The sequence below is a fragment of the Bufo bufo genome, chromosome 3 (assembly GCF_905171765.1).
Source record: "Bufo bufo chromosome 3, aBufBuf1.1, whole genome shotgun sequence".
NCBI lineage: Eukaryota > Metazoa > Chordata > Amphibia > Anura > Bufonidae > Bufo > Bufo bufo.
Genome location: NC_053391.1, coordinates 81294876 through 81316912, shown reverse-complemented (window position 1 = coordinate 81316912; position 22037 = coordinate 81294876). Strand labels below are relative to the sequence as shown.

General features: G+C 45.4%; 2 protein-coding genes across 4 annotated transcripts in view; one reads left to right on the top strand and one right to left on the bottom strand.

The window, feature by feature from the left end:
* The window catches only part of ARL13B (ADP ribosylation factor like GTPase 13B), a 51537-nt gene that overhangs the window by 15189 nt on the left and 14311 nt on the right, over positions 1-22037 (bottom strand). For all 3 annotated transcript variants that reach the window (XM_040423267.1, XM_040423268.1, XM_040423266.1), the window contains exons 5-6: positions 2094-2199; positions 246-448 (exon numbers count right to left, since the gene is read on the bottom strand). In XM_040423267.1, coding sequence (XP_040279201.1) covers positions 246-448; positions 2094-2199 — 309 coding nt within the window. The remainder of the gene's footprint in view (positions 1-245; positions 449-2093; positions 2200-22037) is intronic.
* Positions 11221-20092, top strand: STX19 (syntaxin 19). The gene is made up of 2 exons (XM_040423269.1): positions 11221-11454; positions 18630-20092. The coding sequence occupies exon 2, from the start codon at positions 18677-18679 to the stop codon at positions 19541-19543; it is 867 nt and encodes a 288-aa protein (XP_040279203.1). The 5' UTR covers positions 11221-11454; positions 18630-18676; the 3' UTR covers positions 19544-20092.

The window sequence follows — 22037 nt, the reverse complement described above, 5'->3', positions numbered from 1 at the left end:
ACATTCCCATATAACTGAGCCCTGCCCACTTTTTTGGAAAAGTAGGGAGCGCAACGAAAAACCTCAAAGTTGGAAACCGTGCTTGAGCAACCAATTGCAACTTTGTGATGCCACATTTCAGGCAGATGGGGGCTGATAAATCGCTCACTTGTACATATTTCTTGGGTATACAAATTTACACATCAGACATGGTGTGTACAGACTCTTATAGTAAGCGCTATAGGTGCATCACGTGAGTATATTACCGTTCCTCGCGTAGCCTCTTGACCCGCTCTGCTATTTTCTGCTTATCTTGTTCCTCCTGGGCTCTCTGTTCTGCAGTATCCTTCTGAACACGTTCATGAAGTGCGTCGAAATCTTTTGCTATGACTTCTAGCAACCAGTTCAGACCTTTTCTTATATGGGAGTCAATTTTTTTCCCATAGCCTAGAACTGCTGAACATGGCTCCTAAAGATCAAGAAAAGACAAAAAAGGAAAAAAATTTATAAAAAAAAATTTATAAAAAAAATGCAGACAACATGCAGACAGCAAATAAAATACATATGGCAGCACACTGTTATGCATGCAAACAATAGAACTAGGGATTAGAGATTATTCTGGATTAGAGTGGTACTATACCTACTATAAATGAAAAATGGAAGCTCATTTTTTTCAAACGTCTGTCTACCAACGTCAAGGTGGCTTCTGCAGACGGGTACCTAACACTAACAGAACTGCCTCTCCTGGGCCTAACCTAAGCCTACAATATTCAGGGGGGTGTAGGAACCAGCTATATTTATACTCTGCTTAGAGGCCCTGGGCAGATGGACAGGGACCTGTTCTTAAGAAAGGTCATCAATATTCAAATCCCAGAAAATCCATTTAAGGGGAATCTGTCACCTATTTTGACCATATAAAACCGTTAACATAGCAATGTGCAATAAAGTACCTTCATTCCAGCATGTGTCCTCTTTCTTTTATTCAACTTTTCATTTAGATGAAAAAGCGATTTTTCTCATATGCCAATTAAGCCTCAAGGTGCCTACGCGATAGATTGGTGCATAGCCATTACCTGGGGCCTGCCCCTAAGGGCACTGGGCTCGGCGCATGCCCAGTGACACTATTGAGGCTGTTGCCCTCAGGAGCAGGAGTATCGTACAGGCGCAGGCAGTCAGCGATACTATGGCTGGGCGGGATTTCGGAGGCCAAGAAAGGACGCAAGGATGGTGGGGTTAATAAATTACATGACATACTGGAGGGGGCGGCACCGTTCGGCAAGGATGTGGGAGTAAATTTATTTCTTAGGAAGCGTGCTGGGCACTGCAGGGGGGCGTTACTGGGCACTAGAGCAGAGTAATAACGCCCCTCTGGGCACCTTGAGACTTAATTAGCATATGAGAAAAAACGCTTTTTCATCTAAATGAAAAGTTGAATAAAAGAAAAAGAGGACACATGCTGGAATGAAGGTACTTTATTGCACATTGCTATGTTAACGGTTTTATATGGTCAAAATAGGTGACAGATTCCCTTTAAGAAAGTAACCTAAAAAGAAGGTGAACAACACTAAAATAACTGTGCTCAGGTCTCTGGGCCCAAAAATCAAGGACTAGTGACATCACCATACAAGTGCAATGACATCACCCGTTAACAAAACCATTAACCTTGCCTGATCCCTCTTTCCTGCCATAGTAAGACATTTGGAAGCCCACCATGCACAAAGCTGTACACAAGTCCCCTGAAATCAGCAGCTTCAGCTGGCATTGTGAGTTTAAAGGTGTTGTCATACCTACCTGCTCCCTCCCCTTTCCGGTCCGTGGCATGCACATAGTCATCTACTCCACTGCAGCCAGCCACTGGCTTCAGCAGACATGTGCAGGAGATGTCACTGCTGAAACTAAACATTGGTTGCAGAGGAGCAGGTGCCCATGCCAGGGAGGAAGTAAACAAGCCACCCGGGTCCTGTGCTTAGTGCCATCTTGCCGTGGAAACAGCGAGATGGGACAACCCCTTTAAAGCAAAAAATAACAATACAAGGTCACAGAGTCTATACAAACAACAAAATACATTATCCCCGATAAACTATATCACACATACAATATAAAAGAGTACTTACGATCTGACATAAGCACTTGTTGTCATTCACCAACTTCTCCAGTGAAAGAAACTCTATGACATCAGCCTCTGCCATTGCGCCCTCCCGATCCTGTTTATTTGCCAAGCTGCAAAGTAATAAATATATATAAATAATTCACTTGATTAGGAATTTATATAGAAGAGAGATTATACAATTTAACAAGGAAACTTTAAAGGGGTTGTCTCACTTCAGCAAATGGCATTTATCATGTAGAGGAAGCTAACACAAGGCACTTACTGATGTATTGTGATTGTCCATATTGCCTCCTTTGCTGGCTGGATTCATTTTTCCATCACATTATACACTGCTCGTATCCAGGGTTTACGGCTACCCTGTAATCCATCAGTGGCGGTCGTGCTTGCACACTACAGGAAAAGGTGGCGGCCTGTCTGGTGGCCGAGAAAGCGGGAGCACACAGTCACACATGCGCAGCAGCCTGGCCACCCCGTATATGCGCTGCAGTGGTGGCATTAACCCCTGGATACGAGCCGTGTATAATGTGATGGAAAAATGAATCCAGCCAGCAAAGGAGGCAATATGGACAATCAGAATACATCAGTAAGTGCCTTGTGTTAGCTTCCTCTACATGATAAATGTCATTTCCTGAAGTGAGACAACCCCTTTAAAATGGTATTCCCAGACTGTAATACTGATCACTTATCCCCAGAAAGGGGGTCCAACTCCCAGCATCTCCACTGATCAGCTGTTTGAATGGACAGTACAGGTCTGTACAAGGGGCAGTGTAGATGAATGGTACTGCAGCGCTGAATAGAACAATCGCTTTAAAGAGAGTCTGTCACCAAAATGTCACCTCCTGCACTGCTTACATAATGCTGTAGCCCAGATAAACATGATATAAATGGTACCTTTGTTCTTTTGTTGTTAATAAACATCAAAAACACGGTTTTATTGATATGCAAATAAGGGCTCGCAAGTGCCCAGGGGCGGCGCATGGCCACTAAGTGCCCAGGGGCACATTGCGCAAAGCCCCGCCCCTCTGGTTCGCTGACATCACCGGGCAGGGCGTTTTCTTAGCAAGGAAGGAGGGACTGAGCCAGGAGGCACTTAGGGGGAGGGAGGAATAGTTGCGCCAGGAGGCGGCATATGAATTAAGGGGCGGCTGCACAAAGGAAACAACGCGATGCTGCGCTGGAAGTTACCGCACACGTAAACATAGAGGTAAAAATACCTAAAAACATCTGGGGGGACCTTCAATCCGCTATTAACAGTGATTTAACTGTTTTTTAAAAAACAATCTTGATCCCGGAAAACCCCTTTAAAGCCTTATCCACACGTCCGTGCTCAAATCCGTGAGCAGGCGGTCAGTGATGCATCCGTGAAGGATCCGTGTTGGGTCCGTGTGTCCGTTTTTTTGCTGTCCGTGTTCCATCTGTGTTTCACTGACACTGAACAGCTGAAAAAGAATTTTCAAAGCATCTCATCTTCATGATCTGTGAAATACGGATGCAACACGGATGGCCTCAGTGGTTTTCACTGACCCATAGACTATAATGGACGTGATGGATCCGTGAACACAGACAAAATAGAGCATGCATCCGTGGTAAAAACATAGCCCGCGCTAAAACACTGATGTGCGAATACACACATTAAAATAAATGGGGACGTGTGGTGTCCGTGGAGAACGCGTACAGCACACTATGTGGAACACTGATGTGCGAATGAGGCTTATCCCCTCATCTGGCCTGCCCTGTAATTGCTGCGTCAGGCTGTTGAGTGGCAGAGATCCCACGCGTGCGCAGTTCACCACCGGGCCCCGGCGTCAGCTATTCCTAGCAGAATGTTGTTAGCTGGCACATGCGCACTGCTGGGAGCGAGACCAATGCCCACAGTGGTCAGAACAGTGCGCATGCCCCAAACCGGCGGTGAACTGCACAAGCACGGCCTCTATGTTTATCTGTGCTACAGCATTACGTAAGCAGTGCAGGAGGTGACATTTTGGTGACAGACTCCTTTAAAGGGTACCTGAACCTGTTATAAAAAGAGGAAAAAAAAAAATAAATCCACACACACAAAAGGGGGAAGAAGCGTTGCCATGTCTGTATCTGATCCTTACTCCACATACTTAAAAAAGTGAGCAGAACCATTGAAAAATGAAAAGGTATATGAAAAAAAAAAAAAGTATTTTTATTCTATATGGAAATTAGCAGTTAAGTGCACCGAGGGCGGACCCAAGCCGCTCGGTGCACCCTTGCTCCTCCTGCTCCCTCTGCCAGCCCCACCTTCTCCTTCAGTCCAGACGCTGGTGCAGGAAGCTGGCGCTGTCAATGAAGGAGAGGAAAAGGTGGCAGAGGAAGCAGGAGGAGCGAGGGTGCACAGAGCGGCTTGGTCCTGCCCTCGTGCACTTAACTAATGATATGGATTAGGCCTTATGCACACAACGGTGTCCGTTTTGTAGTCCGTAAATTGAAGATCCGCAAAACATGGATGCCAGCTGTATGCTTTCCATATTTTGCGGAACTGAACGTCCAGCCCTCAATAGAGCAGTCCTATCCTTGTCCGTAATTCGGACAACAATAGGACATGTTCTAATTTTTTTGCGGGGAACAGAGGTGTGGATGCAGACAGCATACAAAAGTGCTCCACACCTATTGCAGCCCCACTGAAGTGAACGGGTCCGCATCCGACCCGCAAAAAATGCAGCTTGGATGCGGACCCAAACCACGGTTGTGTGGATGTGGCCTTAAAAGTATTTTTTTCCTTCAGAATGAAGCCGCAGACTGCATTCAGCTGAGCTAGATGTACAAGGCATTGGGGAAGATTCATCAAAACTGGTGTGAAGTAAAAAATGGCTTAGTTGCTTATAGCAACCAATCAGATATCACCTTTCATTTTTAAGAGCTCTTTTGGAAAATGAAAGGTGGAATCTGATTGGTTGCTATGGGTAACTAAGCCAGTTTTCCTTTACACCAGTTTTGATGAATCTCCCCCATTGTGCCTGGTTTCTAAGTGGATTCCTTGGTGCCCATACCATTCACACAGGCAGACAGCTCCTTCATATGCACATACTGCACAGTCTAATTAACCTTTGTCTTCCTAGTGTAAACCATTAAGATAAGGTACGGCGGCGTTGCCCCTATGTCAGCCCTGGTTTACAGCGGACACAGGCGGTGTCTGGACAGGCAACACGTCCTTTGTTTCATCTTTCATCATGTGAATATGAAAGAGAATGAAGCTGTTGTTATTCCCGACACGTCACTGACATGTCACCGCCCCGTCACCGCCTGACGTACACTCCTAATGGGAAGATTGCTCGATTCTGGTTTCAGTCATACCCTGAAACCAGAAAACAAACAGTTAATCACAAAAACCACCAGGTAAGATAATACATAGGAGCCAGGCTTACATGTTACCGACCAGGGGCGGATTGGCCATAGACCTTACAGGGAAATTTCCCGGTGGGCCGATGCCCAGGGGGCCGCCTGAGCCCTCCTCACGGCCGGCTAGTGGAAGCTTTTGGGGATGTATTTTGTGATGGACTGTGGTATCTGGCTCTGTTGGGGTGGTATAACGTGGCACAATATGGTATTGCTGGCCCTGACTTCCAGCAGTTTGGACCCCCTACAACATGGGGCCACTTTCAGTATTTTTTTCCATGGCCACTTTAAGTTCCCAGTCCGCCCCCGTTACCGACCACGGGACTGTCTTATCGCATGGCTCATGCAGGACGCGGCTCCCACGTGCTGTTGGCTTTGTGACCAAAAGCTGATAAGAAACGTCTGATTAGAGAATGGCTTCAAATAGAGCGCACTACTAATAATGAAAGCGAACCAGGGCGGACCAGCCTTACTCTCAGGCATAGGCCATATGACACTTACACAGTAATAAGAGACTGAGCGGGTGGAAATAGCGCTTACGTATACCACAGCGGCTGAACAAGAGTTGCATCAGTAATCGGCACCCCCATATTCGCATAGTTTAGGAGGGGGATAAGCAGCTATCAGATACACCTGGTGCCGTTTGTGCACACCTAGACAAGGGTATGCAAGCCCCTATGCATCTGAGATCTTCGGCAGTATCCACTGACACTTATAGGCAGCAAAATGCCACATGATACCAAAATAATGGCAATAGCATGGAACAGGAAAAAAAGAAAAAAGCGCCACAAGCCGTCTCACCTAATCCCTCGTCTTCCAACATCCGAAAATCAGGGTAAGGGTCCATTCACACGTCTGTTGTTTCTTTCCTGATCTGTTCCGTTTTTTGCGGAACAGATCTGGACCAGATCTGTACTCATTCATTTTCAATGGGTCCTGAAAAAAATCGGACAGCTCAATGTCTGATTTTTTTTCAGGACCCATTGAAAATGAATGGGTACAGATCTGGTCCAGATCTGTTCCGCAAAAAACGGAACAGATCAGGAAAGAAACAACGGATGTGTGAATGGACCCTAAGGGTCCATTCACACGTCCGCAAATGGGTCCGCATCCGTTCCGCAATATCAGGAACGGGTGCGGACCCATTCATTCTCTATGAGGCCGGAAGAGATGCGGAGAGCACACTATGTGCTCTCCGCATCCGCATTTCCGGAGCGTGGTCCTGAACTTCTGGACTTCGGCCCCGAACTTCTGGGCTGCGGATCTGCAAAAAAATTGAACATGTCCTATTCTTGTCCGCAATTGCGGACTACTTTCACATCTGTGTTTTTTGCTGTCCGATTTTGGGATCTGGCAGGGGATCTCAAAAGCACAGCCAAACACTTCTGTTTGAATAACACAACCGGCTGCATCCGTTCAGAACAGATCCGCTTGTATTATATCAAAAATGAAGAATCTAGATCCGGCACTAAAATCATCGTAAGTCAATGTGCGCTGAAAAAAAATATATATAAATACGGATCCAACACCATTGACTTACATGGTTTTTGCTGCTGGATCTGGCTTCCTCAGTTTCCCATGCCGTACACAAAAACACTGCTTGCGGCGATTTCATGTCCAGCATGGCAACGCAACAAACCGGAACAGGAGGCATTCTGGTCACTGGTGCACTCTGTTCCATTTTGTTCACTTTTGTTCCAAATTGACAATGAATGGGGACAAAACTGAAGCGGTGTGCTGCGATTTTGAGACCCTATGCCGGATCTCAAAACCGGACAGCACAACGCAGATGTGAAAGTAGCCTAACACTGGCAGGGCCTTATTACTCCGCACCATCTTTGGGCAGTGTGAGCGCCAATGGAGGATAACATGTCCATCGGAGCTCGTTTACACTGGCCTGATTACACGGGCGATGCGACCTGAATGCGGGAAGAAGGATGCGTGCAGTCTAATAATGCCCTAAGCTGTCGGCCATACGATCAATTATCCTACAGTTATCCCCCCCTCTGACGTCCCCCATACAGAGGCCTCGCATGCGGGGAGAGGAAACTTACCTCTCTTCAGAATAAAAGAATCAAGCATGTTGAAATCCAACTGCCCGATCCTTCTCTCCCCGGACATCTGTTGCAGGGCACATTAAAGGGGGCAGAGCTCCAGTACTGCACACAACCTGCGGGCCGGAGTGGTGCTGTTTTTTGGAAGAATGAAGCCATGTTTTTCCTAACCTTGGACAACCCCTTTGAAAGAGGTTCCTGTGACTGCCGCCAATCAGAGGACACCTGGACAACCCCTTTAAATTCTGGCAGAACCTGTACAGGGATCTAATACAAATCTAGTATCCGGTCAGGGGCATCTGAAGCATCACAAAGTGGTTTATAGGAATCAAACAGGAACGCAGTGTAATAAAGTCCTTTTACGTCACGCTGTGTCCTGAGCACTTCATACTGTGGCCATGAGCAGCCCTGGCGTAAGGACATTGAGAGGATCCACATGACCATCTACGTCAGTGACTGAGCAGAGCCGGAGCGCGGCCAGGAGGTGCTGCTCTGGGGGCACAGATGAGATGGGAGAGTTTTAGGGTTTTTGCCAGCACTTCTAATGAGCAAAATAAAAGAGGAGAGAAGAAGAACGTTACCCACAAGTCACCCGTCCTGGCAGAAAAGAAGGCACACTGCAGAGTAAAACACGTATGACCTAAAACATCCTATGTATACTGGATATCCCCCCCCACCCCCCTATGTATTGTACCAATTTCACAGTTAAGCCCGTATTTATGCTCCGCATCCGATCTGCATTTTTTTTGCGTATCGGATACAGACCCGTTTATTTCAATGGGGCAGCAAAAAATGTGGGCAGCATCCGTATGTCGGTTCTGCAGCCCTGCAAAGAAGATAAATCATGTCCTATTCTTGTCCGTCTTGCAGACAAGAATAGGAGCTGTTACAACTGGTCCGAAAAAAAAAAACACTGACGCAACATGGACGTCATCCACGTTTTGTGGACCACAAAAATATGTACGGTCATGTGAATGCACCTTTAGGTTAAATGGACACGATCAGGATTGCATGCGGATTTTCCACGTAGGTCATGTACATTGTATTCTATGAGAATTTGAAATTCTCAATGCACATGATGCAGATTTTTTTCAGCGCAGATTTTAATCCACACTAAATCTGCACCAATTGATGCGGATTGACCGCACAGATTTACCTGCGGATTTCAGTGTGGATTCTCCGCACATGAATCCTGAACGCACGGTGCATGTACCCTAACAGTAAGTTTCCATGCAGGTGATGCTGGGCATCTTCTCCAGCAGCGGGCACAAACACGTGCAGTGTACCATCCCTCCAACTGACAATGCACGAACCAGCCCAACCGGTCTGATATATTCGTCTGCCCGGAACAAATCCTCTTTAACCATTTCAGCGAGGCACATTAAGAAGTGAACACAGTGAGCGCTCCAGCTCCATAAACAACAGCTGACGGTTACAATACACTACAGATGTAGCAGAGCTAAATTTGTAATGGATATGGTTTCTAAACAAGCATCAAGCAAGTATAACCAACTGTAGGATTATCAGGCCGTGTTCACACAGCACAGATTTGCCATAGATATGGCATAGACATCTGTGACAGAAATCCAAAGAAAAAACTGCTGCAGATTGGCCAGTGGATCGGCCTGTGGACTGACGCCATTGTAATTCAGTGAAGCTAATCCGTACCTTTCCATGTGGAACCAGCTGCCATCATGAACATTTTGGGTGCCTGCTCGTTATTCTATGCCATTTTCGGAGCATGTGAATGAGATATGAAATGTTTCACCCTGTGTTTCTTAAAGGGGTTGTGCACCTTTGGGGGAGGGGGGGGGGGGTCAGACCTGTGAAGGGAAGCATACTTACCCGATTCCCACTGTTCCCAGCACTGACTCCCATCTCCTTTGCTCCACAGCCTCCACTGCTCCTCTGGGCTCCCTGGATGTAGACTTTCTGTCTAACACCGCCGCAGCCAATTGCTGGCCTTAGCAGTGACCTGATCCCGCTGGGTCACATGACCATTTGTCATGAAACAAGGGGAGCGGGTCACCTCTGCAGCTAGCGATTGGCTGAGGTGGCATCAAACAAGAAGTCTACAACCAAGGAGCTCGGCGGAGCAGTGGAGGTCGTGGAGTGAAAGAGCCGGGAGCCACCAAAAAGAGTGGGGTAAGGGGGGGGGGGTTGCCAACCTCCAAATCGCCGTCCTCCTGAATGAGAGCCGAGCCTTCTCCTCCTGGTTCCATCCACTGTGTTGTTTTTGGCACTGCTGTGTGCCAAAAACAGAGTGAGGGTATCAGATGTTGGACCCCCCTCTGATCTGATCCTGAGGATAGTTCATCAATATCTAGAAACCAGAAATATGCCCCAAATTTCTGGTGTAATTTGATCTATGGCGAACGTGCTTTGCACCACGTTTATTAAATGTTCTAGACAATCTTCCCCGATTTATCAAAACAAAGGAGGGGGGGCGGGGTCATGGTCTACCGGAAAGGGGGCATGGCTTAAGATCCAACATTTTGGGAAATTTCTGGTACAAAATTTTGCAGCACCATTGCAGCTTTAAGTAAACCAACTACTAGGCAGTCTAAAGGTGCGCCAGATTTATTATCCAGGATCGGACCCTTTGACTGTCTAGTCTTAGGATTAAAAAGAAACACGATAAGGGGAATCTCCCCCTCACCAGCTCCTTTAGAGAACCACAATATCCAGAAGGCTGTCGTGAGCAGAGACTCCAAGTGAGAAAAAAAACAGCACTGCCGTGTTCCAAACTGGTCACTTTATTGGAAGAAAAAACACTCAAGCAATAATAAAAAAAAAACATAACCTTCTTGACGTGTTCTGGGCACCCAGGCCCTTTGTCAAAAGAATTCTTTGATTCTCTGATTCTTTTGACAAAGGGCCTGGGTGCCCAAAACGCGTCAAGAAGGTTATGTTTTTTTTTTATTATTGCTTGAGTGTTTTTTCTTCCAATAAAGTGACCAGTTTGGAACACGGCAGTGATGTTTTTTTTTTCTGTCTAGTCTTAGGATTAGTAAACTTGCCCCACTGTCTCTTTTCCTCCTTTAAAGGGGTTGTCTCACCTCAGTAAATGACATTTATCATGTAGAGAAAGTTACTACAAGACACTAATGTATTGCGATTGTCCATATTGCTTCATATACTAGATTCATTTTTCCATCCCAACGCGGATACAGAAGCTGCTGGTACATGTGCCTATGTGCGCTCCCGGCCACCAGAAAGCCTTGCTCTTTTTCCTATAGTGTGAAAGCACGACCACCGCTGCTGGATTACAGGGTGGTCGTTACTCCTAGAAATGAGCAGTGTATAATGTAATGGAAAAATGAATCCAGCCAGCAAAGGAAGCAATATGGACAATCACTATACATTACTAAGTGCCCTGTATTAACTTTCTCTACATGATAAATGCTGTTTGCTGAAGTGAGACAACCCCTTTAATGCTGTCCTCTAAAATCACAAGACCTATATAGGCATGTGTGTTAACCCTGCTACATCCGTAGCTAAAAAAAATGTACAATCTACCATCGTTCAATCACTCTAGAAGTCTTCAACTACGTCATCCACTATTCTGCAGTCCTATGTGAAACTGGCAGCCAGCACCACTCATTGTAAAGTCATGAGCACATCTGTACATATGCAGATAAGCAGATACAAGAAGTCATTGTAATTAGCATGTCCGGCCCCGTGCTCCACAGGGAAGCAGAGCAGCCACATTCTTCCTTTATAAGTAGCAGACAATACTCAGCTCTGCTGTGCGGCTGCCACTCCTCTACATGCCCAGCACAGCCCCGTAACAGGCAGGACCAGATTCCTCCCAGTTACTAGGTCATTCTCCAAACACTGCCTTCAATGGAAGTGACTGGCCCATGAGACTGCGGGCACTGCTGGGTCACAGGGGGAAAGAGACGTCCAGCATGGCTACACCATACACCGACTGAGGGCAATACCACGGAGGTAAGTGACGCCTCTACGTGTACTTACTGGATGTTGGGTGTTGTTTATTATCTAATATTTGGTTTGCACCGGGCAGTGCATTTGATCGTATCTAGACATCTGTTATCAGCAGTTTCTGCCGGGCGAGGGCGGCTGTAGGGTTCGGCAGGGCGGACGACATGAGGATTCGAACAAATCCGTGCCATAATCGCCAGAAAGTTTAGTGCCTCTTGTGCCTATTACAGGGAACGTCATAGGGCGAGATACTAAAATAATAAATCATAAAACGTATATACACAGGGCACAAAATAGGCCAAGTGTGTGTTGTATACACACCGGGGGGAACTTATTGTGAGGGGAACATTTGAAGTCAGTTTTGCTCGAGTCTGCAATGGACGACTTTATTCCACATTCATCAAATGTCGCATGTCAGAAAACCGGACACTTTTGTCTAGAAAAGCTCCTCCAGTTCTCCTACTCCGCCGTCCTACTGGAGGGAGAGGGAGACTTTTTTGCAACTTTAAAAAAAAAAAAAAAAGTCTCGGTGATGAATCTGGAGGGAAGCTCATTAACATAGCTAATCACGCCGACTTTCCCAGCCATATTTAAAAACTGAATAAGTGGTGTAAAAATGCAAAAAGTCAAAAAAAATTTATGATAAAGGCGTGATAAATCAGGGCCTATGTAACGTGTATGCAGGCACAAATAGCAGATGGACGTATAGGGATCCGTTTATTACAAGTCTATTAATGAATGAAAAAAGTTTAGGAAAAAAGAAAACTTAGAGGTTTGATGACAAGCGGCTGATACTCTGTAGAACTGCATGTAGAAAATCTGTAACGTTACCAGCAAAGCAGCTGAAATTTTAGTAAGGCCTCTTGCACACAAAATGTATTTTTTTAGCGTTCCGTATACGGAACCATTCATTTCAATGGTTCCGCAAAGTGTTCCGTATGCATTCCGTTCCTGTATTTCCATTGAAAGATAGAACGTGTCCTATTATTGCCCGCAAATCACGTTCAGTGGCTCCATTCAAGTCAATGGGTCTCCAAAAAAACTCAACACATACGGAATGCATTCCGTATGTCTTCCGTTTTTGCGGAACCATCCATTGAAAATTTTATGCCCAGCCTAATTTTTTCTATGTAATTACTGTATACGCCATACGGAAGAACGGAATAACGGAACCGGAAACAATACTGAACAAAAAAAAACGGATCCGGGAAAAACGGCCCGCAAAACACTGAAAGACATAGGGTCGTGTGCAGGAGGCCTAAATCTCACCCACATGCTGTGGAGACTGACCTGTAGTGCGGATTACAAATCCACAGTTTATCAATTTATTTAGGATTTTTCTTTTTCATTGGGCGAAATCCGTCCAATGGGGCTCACAATTTAAGTTCCATGAAAAATCTACATGCGAGGCCTCTTTCACCTTTGTGTCCGTGATTATGGATCCCTCAAGTATATTGCAGTCTAAGGGGCTGTGAAAACCACAGACGGTACAGATGCCCCCGTGTTTGATCAGTGGTTTTCATGGATCGTTGCTAGAAAATGCTCTGAAGACTAATTTTCAGCCTAAGGGCGAACGTATTTTTTGTCATCATGGACAAAGACGTGTGAACGAGGCCTAACACATGCAGATGTTTTAGTGCATATGGCCACTTTGTCTTCTGTATCCCAATATGGATGAGACGTGCCATAAATATCTGATTAGTGCAGGTGAGGCCACCCGAACCCCTACTGATGATGAAAACTGGAATCTCATGGTCAATACTTATTAGAAACACCTAACAGCAGAGGGGAGAAGAAATAAGAAAATCTAGATAGCTATGCCACGAGCGGACAGCCGTCGCATGTCCCTTATTGGCGCCGTCACAGCTTTAGGAAAACAATGGGAGGCAGACACCACGAAGCTGCCGGCGGAATTTCAATGCGGTATCAGTGCCAAAATTTCACCAGCAAATTCCGTCCCCTAAGGGTACAGCTACATGGGGCAGAAAATCTGTTGTGCATTTGTCGAGGATTTCACCCAAACCACTGTGTCTTATTCCGATGGCGGAGTGCTGGGAGTCGGACCCCATTGATCTGATATCGATGGTCAATATGAAAAAGCTGGAGCAGCCCTCCTTCACACACCACATTAGAGCCATGTCCAATGGTTCATATTCTGCATCTAGCACCTGGATCCCCCGACACGCTTGCCGTGCCATAGATCCCTAAGCCTGCACATCTCCTTAGGGCCGTTTCACACAAGCGAGTCCATTGCGGGAATCATGCTCCACGTGAGAGCATGATCCTCAGTTCTGGACCGGCATTCTGATTTATAATGTGATGTGCCTCTGCTGGACCTTCATTCTACAGGATCATAGTGACTTAAAGCAGTCGGTGTGATTCTGTATTAGTAAGGTCAAGCAGAGGCACATAGCATTATAAAGCAGTATAATGCCGTGCGCTCCTGCGGGTCCAGAACAGAGGATCACGCTCACTCACGGAGCGCGATTCCCGCAACGGACTCGCTCGTGTGAAACAGCCCTTTGAGTTGCACAGATGGTTATTCAGGTGAGACAGCGATCACGATTTCTCCAATAGGTTTGTGAAAGCTCATCTGAGGTGCTAAATGGCTCTGCAGTCCCTTAACATGGTCATATACTAGATGTATGAAACCAGCAAGACCGTCCTTGTGTTCGTTCATGACGGATGTATTATTGTAACGGATCTGTTTTTGCAAATCCATGACGGATCCGCCCAAAACGCGAGTGTGAAAGTAGCCTTAGGTTGGTATTACCTGTGCTGCAGCAAATCTGTCCTTGAGGGCAGGGCACAGCAGCTACAGAAAGGTCTGAAGAAGTGCACAAGACATATTGTAATCTCTACTGTCTGTTTAATCGGCACCGAAGACCGGGAGACGTCATCCCAGTGCAATGCCCAGGGCTTGTGGCTTTCCTGCGTGTGGAGATCTAGCGGCATCACCCTCAAAGCACAACTTGTTGCCAGGCAGGTACTTTAAAGGCTATGGCTACACAGCGACATGTACCGTGGGTCAAAAAAGGTGCAGCTAGACAGCGACATCTTGTTGCAGTCGCGCAACATTTTTTGTAAAGGGTATTGCACTGCAGCTGGGGCTCGATAGTTGCACAAATCCAACTTGATTTTTTGGGACTGTTGTCTGTCGTGTAACAGTCGTAGCATGTCGCAGTGCAAAACCATTGACTATCATTACAAAAAATGTTTTGTGGCTTTTCTGCGTTGCTGTGTAGCCATAGCCTAAAAGACTTATCCCCTTTCGATAGTTTATTGATTGTAAGCTGATCATTGGCTACATCGCTGCCGGGACCCCTAGCAATCAGCAGTGATCTGTGGGGTCTTCAACAGCAACTGGTCAATCTCCCTGCAGCACCACCACAGGAGAGGTGAAGAATTACACAGTCTACTTAGAGGTCACCGAGCTACTGCTGCAATGCACGAGATGCCTCCTGGGTGACAGACACTCTTTGTAGAGGTTTTGGGCTGTCTAATAGAGGAGGGTCCTAAATCGGCGTTCTAACTCAGAATTTCCTAAAGTAACATGCCCAATCCCTTCTTTCTGCTGATGTGCTGTTGGAGAGGAGTCAGGACACCCCATACACATTGTGCTGATAATTGCCCTGCCCAATTAAGCAGGTTCAGATCACATTCATCTAATTTATTGGTCCAGCTTTAGTTTAAAATCCAACCAACACGGTTGGGGTCTGCTGAAAGACCATTTCCAAAGTTCTCAATAGCCTTGTCATCAGAGGATAATGATCCACACACTTCTCTCTTCTCGTTCTAGGGATCAGTGGGGGTCAATCATTGTGTCTCCAGGACATTTCAAAAAGTTTGTTTAAAATGAATGACCCTCTAAGCTGTACTATAAAAATTCTAAGAAAAGCTACTCCACGTTCGAAGGGGATCACGTATACTCATATTACCAGATCATAAATCATATAAACACACACACACACACGCATTACATAAGCAATATTAAAGGGGTCCTCAAGATAGGTTATCAATATGAGATCGGTGGGGTCCGACTCCCGGCAGCTATTTGAGGAAGCCAAATGCTCACCAAAGCTCCACGGCCTCCTCACAGCATACCAAGCACAGCACCATCCATTGTAAAGCGGCTGTACTTGGTATGGAAGGTCAGACCCATTGACGTCACTGGCCTAGGAAGAGACCTAAGCACCCATGTATCACCGCAGGCTCTTCATACAGCTGATCAATAAAGGTGCTGGGAGTCGGGCCCCACCAATCTGATATTGATCACCTATCCTAAGGATAGAACATAAACATCAAAATCCTGGAGAACTCCTTCAAAACCACAATACAATTCTTGCATATAGGCAAGGACGCCAATGGGTGACAGAGGGAGGCCTCTCCCTCTGAAATGCCTTAGATGCTGAGGTCACTATTGACCGCCCCATCTAAGGGATTAAACAGCTGGGATCCCACCTGGCCTTAAGAGCAGGTGCCTGGCCGTCACTGCACAGCCATAAAAAGGTATATGTGCAGGTTTAAAGCGCATTAGGGACCACCATAAGATATCACAGGGATAGCCTCCGCCCCCTCGTTACTTCCCTTTTGCTACGCAGGCGTCAGTCGCCAGACGAGCATGCTGCCAATGCAGTTGGAAATTATACTTTGTAAGGCCGAGCTAAAAAAAAGTGTATGTATATTTTCCATTGTATAGTAGATGATATGCCCCTAGGGCAATCAGGGGCGCAGATAAGACCACCGATAGGGTGCGGGGACCTCCTATAATCAGCTGTAAGTAGCAGATGTCTATTACAGGACTTTTATATACTACACACTGGATGTTTGATGGTGTGCAGCCATTGTATAAGGGATACCTCTGCCGGCGGTGTATTCTGTAAGGGTGCATTTACACAAACAGATTATCTGACCAATCATTGGTCAGATGGCCGTTTACACACACAGATCTTTTGTTATTCACACCGCGATTGGACAGAAATTGGTCAGATAAATGTACCCCAACCAGGGAGCAAAGATGGCTGCCCCGCTCTAACCAAGATACTTATCTCACTGGGGACCTTTTAATGTCTTCTTCACAGGGCTGGGGGACCCAGTAGGAGACTTCCTGCCGCCCGGCTGAATTGCGTGTTATTGTAGTAACACAAGTCTGCTTTCACATGCCCTTAAACTGAACTTTATTCTGAGTCACCAGCTCTGGCCAGGATATCATAAACTAACAGCTAGAGGAACAAATCAGCCTGAAGTGCCATCTTTATAAACTAAAGGTTATGCCCAGTCACATAATGTACCCAAATGTCACAAGTCTGTCCGAGCATTCACCCCACTCCATGTAACGCGGCTTTATCACGGGCTTCATGCGTAGTCAGGGGCGGACTGGAAGCTTAAAGTGGCCCTGGAAAAAAAAAAACTAAAAGTGGCCCCATGTTGTAGGTGGGTCTAAAATGACAAAAGACTGGGCAACACAAGCAGAGGGGGGGCAGCAATACCGCAGTGTAGCACAAAATACCGCCCCAGCAGAATCAAACTGCAGCACAAACCGCTCGTGTTTTTTTCCATACCGTGTGCAATCTTTATGGCAGTTTTTTTTGTGGTGTTTTTTGCAACACAAAAGTGTAAGTGCTATTTTTTCCCCTATAGACAAGAGGATGAAAAAATGCTTTAAAAAAAAAAAAAAAAAGTGCAACATGCTGCATTAAAAAAAAAAAAAAAAACGTCAGCAGCACAAAAACCCCACAGATAAGAAATAAACGCCACTAGGCAAAAAACACTTGTCTGCCCTGCATTTCACATAGACGTAACATCTGGTGCTAGTGCTAGTTTTTACCGCAAAACAGTACATGCAGAAAATGGCACAAAAACTGCAAAAGTGCTGAAAAATATCTGTGTATTTTCAGCTTTATGGAGTTTATTTTTAGAGTTTTTTTTTTTTTTTTTTTTTTTTTTTAATAGAGATCTACAGAGAATGTGACTTCAGAGGAGGTACACACTCTGTCCAGTTTGCAAAAAAGACCCCCCAAATTTTTTTAAAATCAAATAAAAAATGCTCATAGAAAAGCAGACTGGGTCAGACATACTTAAGGCTCATGCTCATGAACGTAAAATAGCAGTCCTGACTGTGTGCACTCTCTGGTGTGGATGCAGACCCAGTGACTTAAATGGGTTCATGATCCGCAAAATATGACAAAAGACAGGACAGGTCTCATCTTTTGTGGTGCAAATGCATGGACCAGAAAGCCCACTGAGGAGCTTCATAGTGCTTCCGGTTTGTCCCTACATGTCCTATCGTTGGTCATATTTTTCTGATCGCGGACCACGGAGTGCACACGGCAGATTGCAGTCCGCAATACACGCACGGGGGGCTTACGTTCGTGGGCATGAGCCCCAAGACTGCTGGTACAAAGGCTCCTCGTAGTATGAAGTCAATCTGCATATAATGCACCAGATTTATTATGGAGAGGCACAGGCCCCTTAATACAGTTGGCATATTTCCAGGCAGCTCAAAGCTGCACTAGTTATGAGCTGCCATAGATTTGAATTATCATTCACACCAGTTTCTGGCATAAATTACAGTAAATCTGTCGGGCTGCGTAAGGCCACGTCCCCTCCCACTAAGTCCTGCCTATTTTTCCCATCCTTTTGAAAAGTGGCAAGATAAGTGAAAGGTCATAAATTATGCCGCAAATATGGCGAGAGCTAGAATTTGCAATCTATTTACAACAGTGGTATAAAATATTTGAAAAAATTAAAAAAAAATTAAAAAAAATGGCTCAAAAAAAGCATATGGTATTTAGTGCTATTTTTTTTTTCCATTGGTAAAAAAAATTTAATGTCAAACCAAATTTAGACAAAGAGGGAGAAAAAAAAAAACGTGAACCTAGCTTCACTTTACTATGGTCCATGAAAAATCCATGTGAAGCAATAAAAACGCACAATATTTTTAAGGAGGGGGGAGAAGGTATATGGCACTTATGGCTGGCTTTAGTTGTTGTTTTATCAGGAGAATGAAGAAAGACATATGGATTGACCTTAACGTTACAACGCACCATCCATAATGTTTTACTACTGTACTAGTCATACTAATGCAAGACGAACTGTGTGATTGTCAGGGAATGTAACAGCATTAAAAATCCTAAGCAGAAGCCACGTAGTAATGCGTCCCTTGTTTTGTTCATTTCCAGAACTTAAAGGCCATTTTACATCTGGATACATTTACAGATCAGTTAAGATGAAGGATCGTCTTCAAGAGCTAATGCAAAAATCAAAAGACTTGGAAGAGTCCAAGGAAACAGAGCATGTTGGAGAAGAAGCTATAGAGATCCAGCAACAAGCTGTCGTCTTTGAGAGAGAACCTATCCTTCAGGGCTTCTTACACGAAATACGGAAGCTTCAAAATGATATTACGGATCTTTCGGAAAATGTGACTAAGTTTGGACAGCAGCAAAAAGTTCTTGTCTCCTCAATGAGAAGATTTAGCGTCCTAAAGAAAGAGAGCAATATAACAAAGGACATCAAGGTCCAAGCAGAAAGCATAAATAACCGTCTGGACACCTTATCTCAACAAGTTCGGAGAGCAGAAACCGAAACAGGGTCTTCATCTAGTCTTACCAGGATCCTTAAAAACCACCATGCTGCCCTGTTCAGAAGCTTCAAATCCATAATGCTCCGCTATAACGAAGCCATAACCAGCAAGCAGGCCAAATGTAAGACGTTCATCATAAGACAGCTGGAAGTGGCTGGCAAAGAGGTCAGTGAGGAGGAAGTGAACAAAATGCTGGAACAGGGCAAATGGGATGTCTTCAACGAGAACCTCATCACGGAAGTAAAAATTACCAAGGGGCAACTGAACGAGATCGAGCAGAGACACAAAGAATTGATCAGTTTAGAGAATCAGATCAAGGACCTGAAAGACCTTTTTCTGCACATTTCGATTTTAGTTGAGGAGCAAGGAGAGACTCTAAACAACATAGAAATGGCTACAAAGAACACAGAGGACTACGTCCAAAGCACCAATGAAAAAATTAAGTTGGCCGTGAAATACAAGAGGAGAAACCCATGCAAGATGTTGTTCTGCTGCTGCTGTCCTTGCTGTTAATGGGTCACTTGACTTTTGCTGTTTACATTATTTATTTTAACATTTTATAAGCTATAGATTTCATATCACATTTATTTTATATAGTTCATGTTGTACAATAAAAGTTATGTATTACCAGGGATGAGAGACGTCTGTTCTCTGATGGCTTAGTCTTTGTTCACACTATAGCCTTCAGCTCTACATTTCTTCTTTATGAAGTAAGCCTTTAAGGGCACTTTGAACTTTTATCTTAATTTCAGGCCATCCACCACAGAATCATCAACATCCTGCTCCATGGAAAGTGCTATAAATGGAAGGGTGTTTCCTGCAAGGACACGCTGGCTCTCCTCTGCCTTCTCACGCACTGCATGGACTAAAAACTAGCGTCTAGACAATATCAATGGCCAGCACTTAGAAGAATACTATCCCTGATCTCCTAAAAACGTAGCAGATTTTTTTATTTTCATTTTTTTAAAGTATGCGTAACGGCTGTGCTTCAGTGTAGATTCATAACTGAGAAGGAACTGCTGTTCTTTTGGGCTTCCAAAATGTCTTCCTCAAACATACACTGAACCAGTCAGTATTTGGCCACCATTTGCCTCACGCAGTGCAACACATCTCCGTCGTATAGAGTTGATCAGGTTGTTGATTGTGGCCTGTGGAATGTTGCTCCACTCCTCTTCAATAGCTGTGCGAAGTTGCAGAATATTAGCAGGAACTGGAACACGCTGTCGTATACGCCGATCCAGAGCATCCCAAACATGCTCAATGGGTGACATGTCCGGTGAGTATGCTGGCCATGCAAGAACTGGGATGTTTTCAGCTTCCAGGAATTGTGTACAGATCCTTGCAATATGGGGCCGTGCATTATCAAGCTGCAACATGAGGTGATGGTCGTGGATGAATGGCACAACAATGGGCCTCAGGATCTCGTCACGGTATCTCTGTGCATTCAAAATGCCATCAATAAAATGCACCTGTGTTCGTTGTCCATAACATACGCCTGCCCATACCATAACCCCACCGCCACCATGGGCCACTCGATCCACAACGTTGACGTCTGCAAACCGCTCACCCACACATGCTGTCTGTCTGCCATCTGCCCGGAACAGTGAAAACCGGGACTCATCCATGAACAGAATGCCTCTCCAACACGCCAGACCCCATTGAATGTGAACATTTCCCCACTCAAGTCGGTTACGACGACAAACTGCAGTCAGGTCCAGACCCCGATGAGGACGACGAGCATGTAGATGAGCTTCCCTGAGACGGTTTCTGACAGTTTGTGCAGAAATTCTTTGGTTATGCAAACCGATAGTTGCTGCAGCTGTCCGGGTGGCTGGTCTCAGACGATCGTGGAGGTGAACATGCTGGATGTGGAGGTCCTGGGCTGGTGTGGTTACACGTGGTCTGCTGTTGTGAGGCCGGTTAGATGCTCTGCCAAATTCCCTGAAACGCCTTTGGAGACGGCTTATGGTAGAGAAATGAACATTCATTGCACGGGCAACAGCTCTGGTAGACATTCCTGCAGTCAGCATGCCAATTGCACGCTCCCTCAAATGTTGCAACATCTGTGGCATTGTGCTGTGTGATCAAACTGCACATTTCAGAGTGGCCTTTTATTGTGGGCAGTAATATTCATGCTGTCTAATCAGCATCTTAATATGCCAACCTGTGAGGTGGAATGGATTATCTCGGCAAAGGAGAAGTGCTCACTAACACAGATTTAGACAGATTTGTGAACAATATTTGAGAGTAATGGGTCTTTTGTGTATGTAGAAAATGTTTCAGATCTTTGAGTTCAGCTCATGCAAAATGGGAGCAAAACTGAAAGTGTTGCGTTTATATTTTTGTTCAGTGTATTATTCTCTGTTTCACTTGCACAGCTAGATGCATTTCTCTCACAAGCAAGGGGCACCTCCCTTCTGTGGAATCTGCCAGTACTGTATGCAGTGACCTCACTTTCCACTATGTTTGTTTTCATCTAGGGAGCTCAGAAAGCTGCTAAGGAGGGAGAGATCAGACTTGGGCTACTTTCACACTTGTGTTTTGGCTTTCAGTTTGTGAGATCCATTCAGGGCTCTCACAAGCGGTCCAAAACGGATCAGTTTTGCCCTAATGCATTCTGAATGGAAAAGGATCCGTTCAGAATGCATTAGTTTGCCTCCGTTCAGTCACCATTCCGCTCTGGAGGCGGACACCAAAATGCTGCCTGCAGCGTTTTGCTGTCCGCCTGACGAAACAGAGCCTTAGGCTACTTTCACACCAGCGTTTTTTGCGGATCCGTCATGGATCTGCAAAAATGTTTCCCTTACAATAATACAACCGCATGCATCCGTCATGAACGGATCCGGTTGTATTATGTCTTCTATAGCCACGACGGATCCGTCTTGAACAACATTGAAAGTCTTCGGGGGGACGGATCAATTTTCTAGTGTGCCAGAGAAAACGGATCCGTCCCCATTGACTTACATTGTGTGCCAGGACGGATCTGTTTTCTCTGGCACACTAGAAA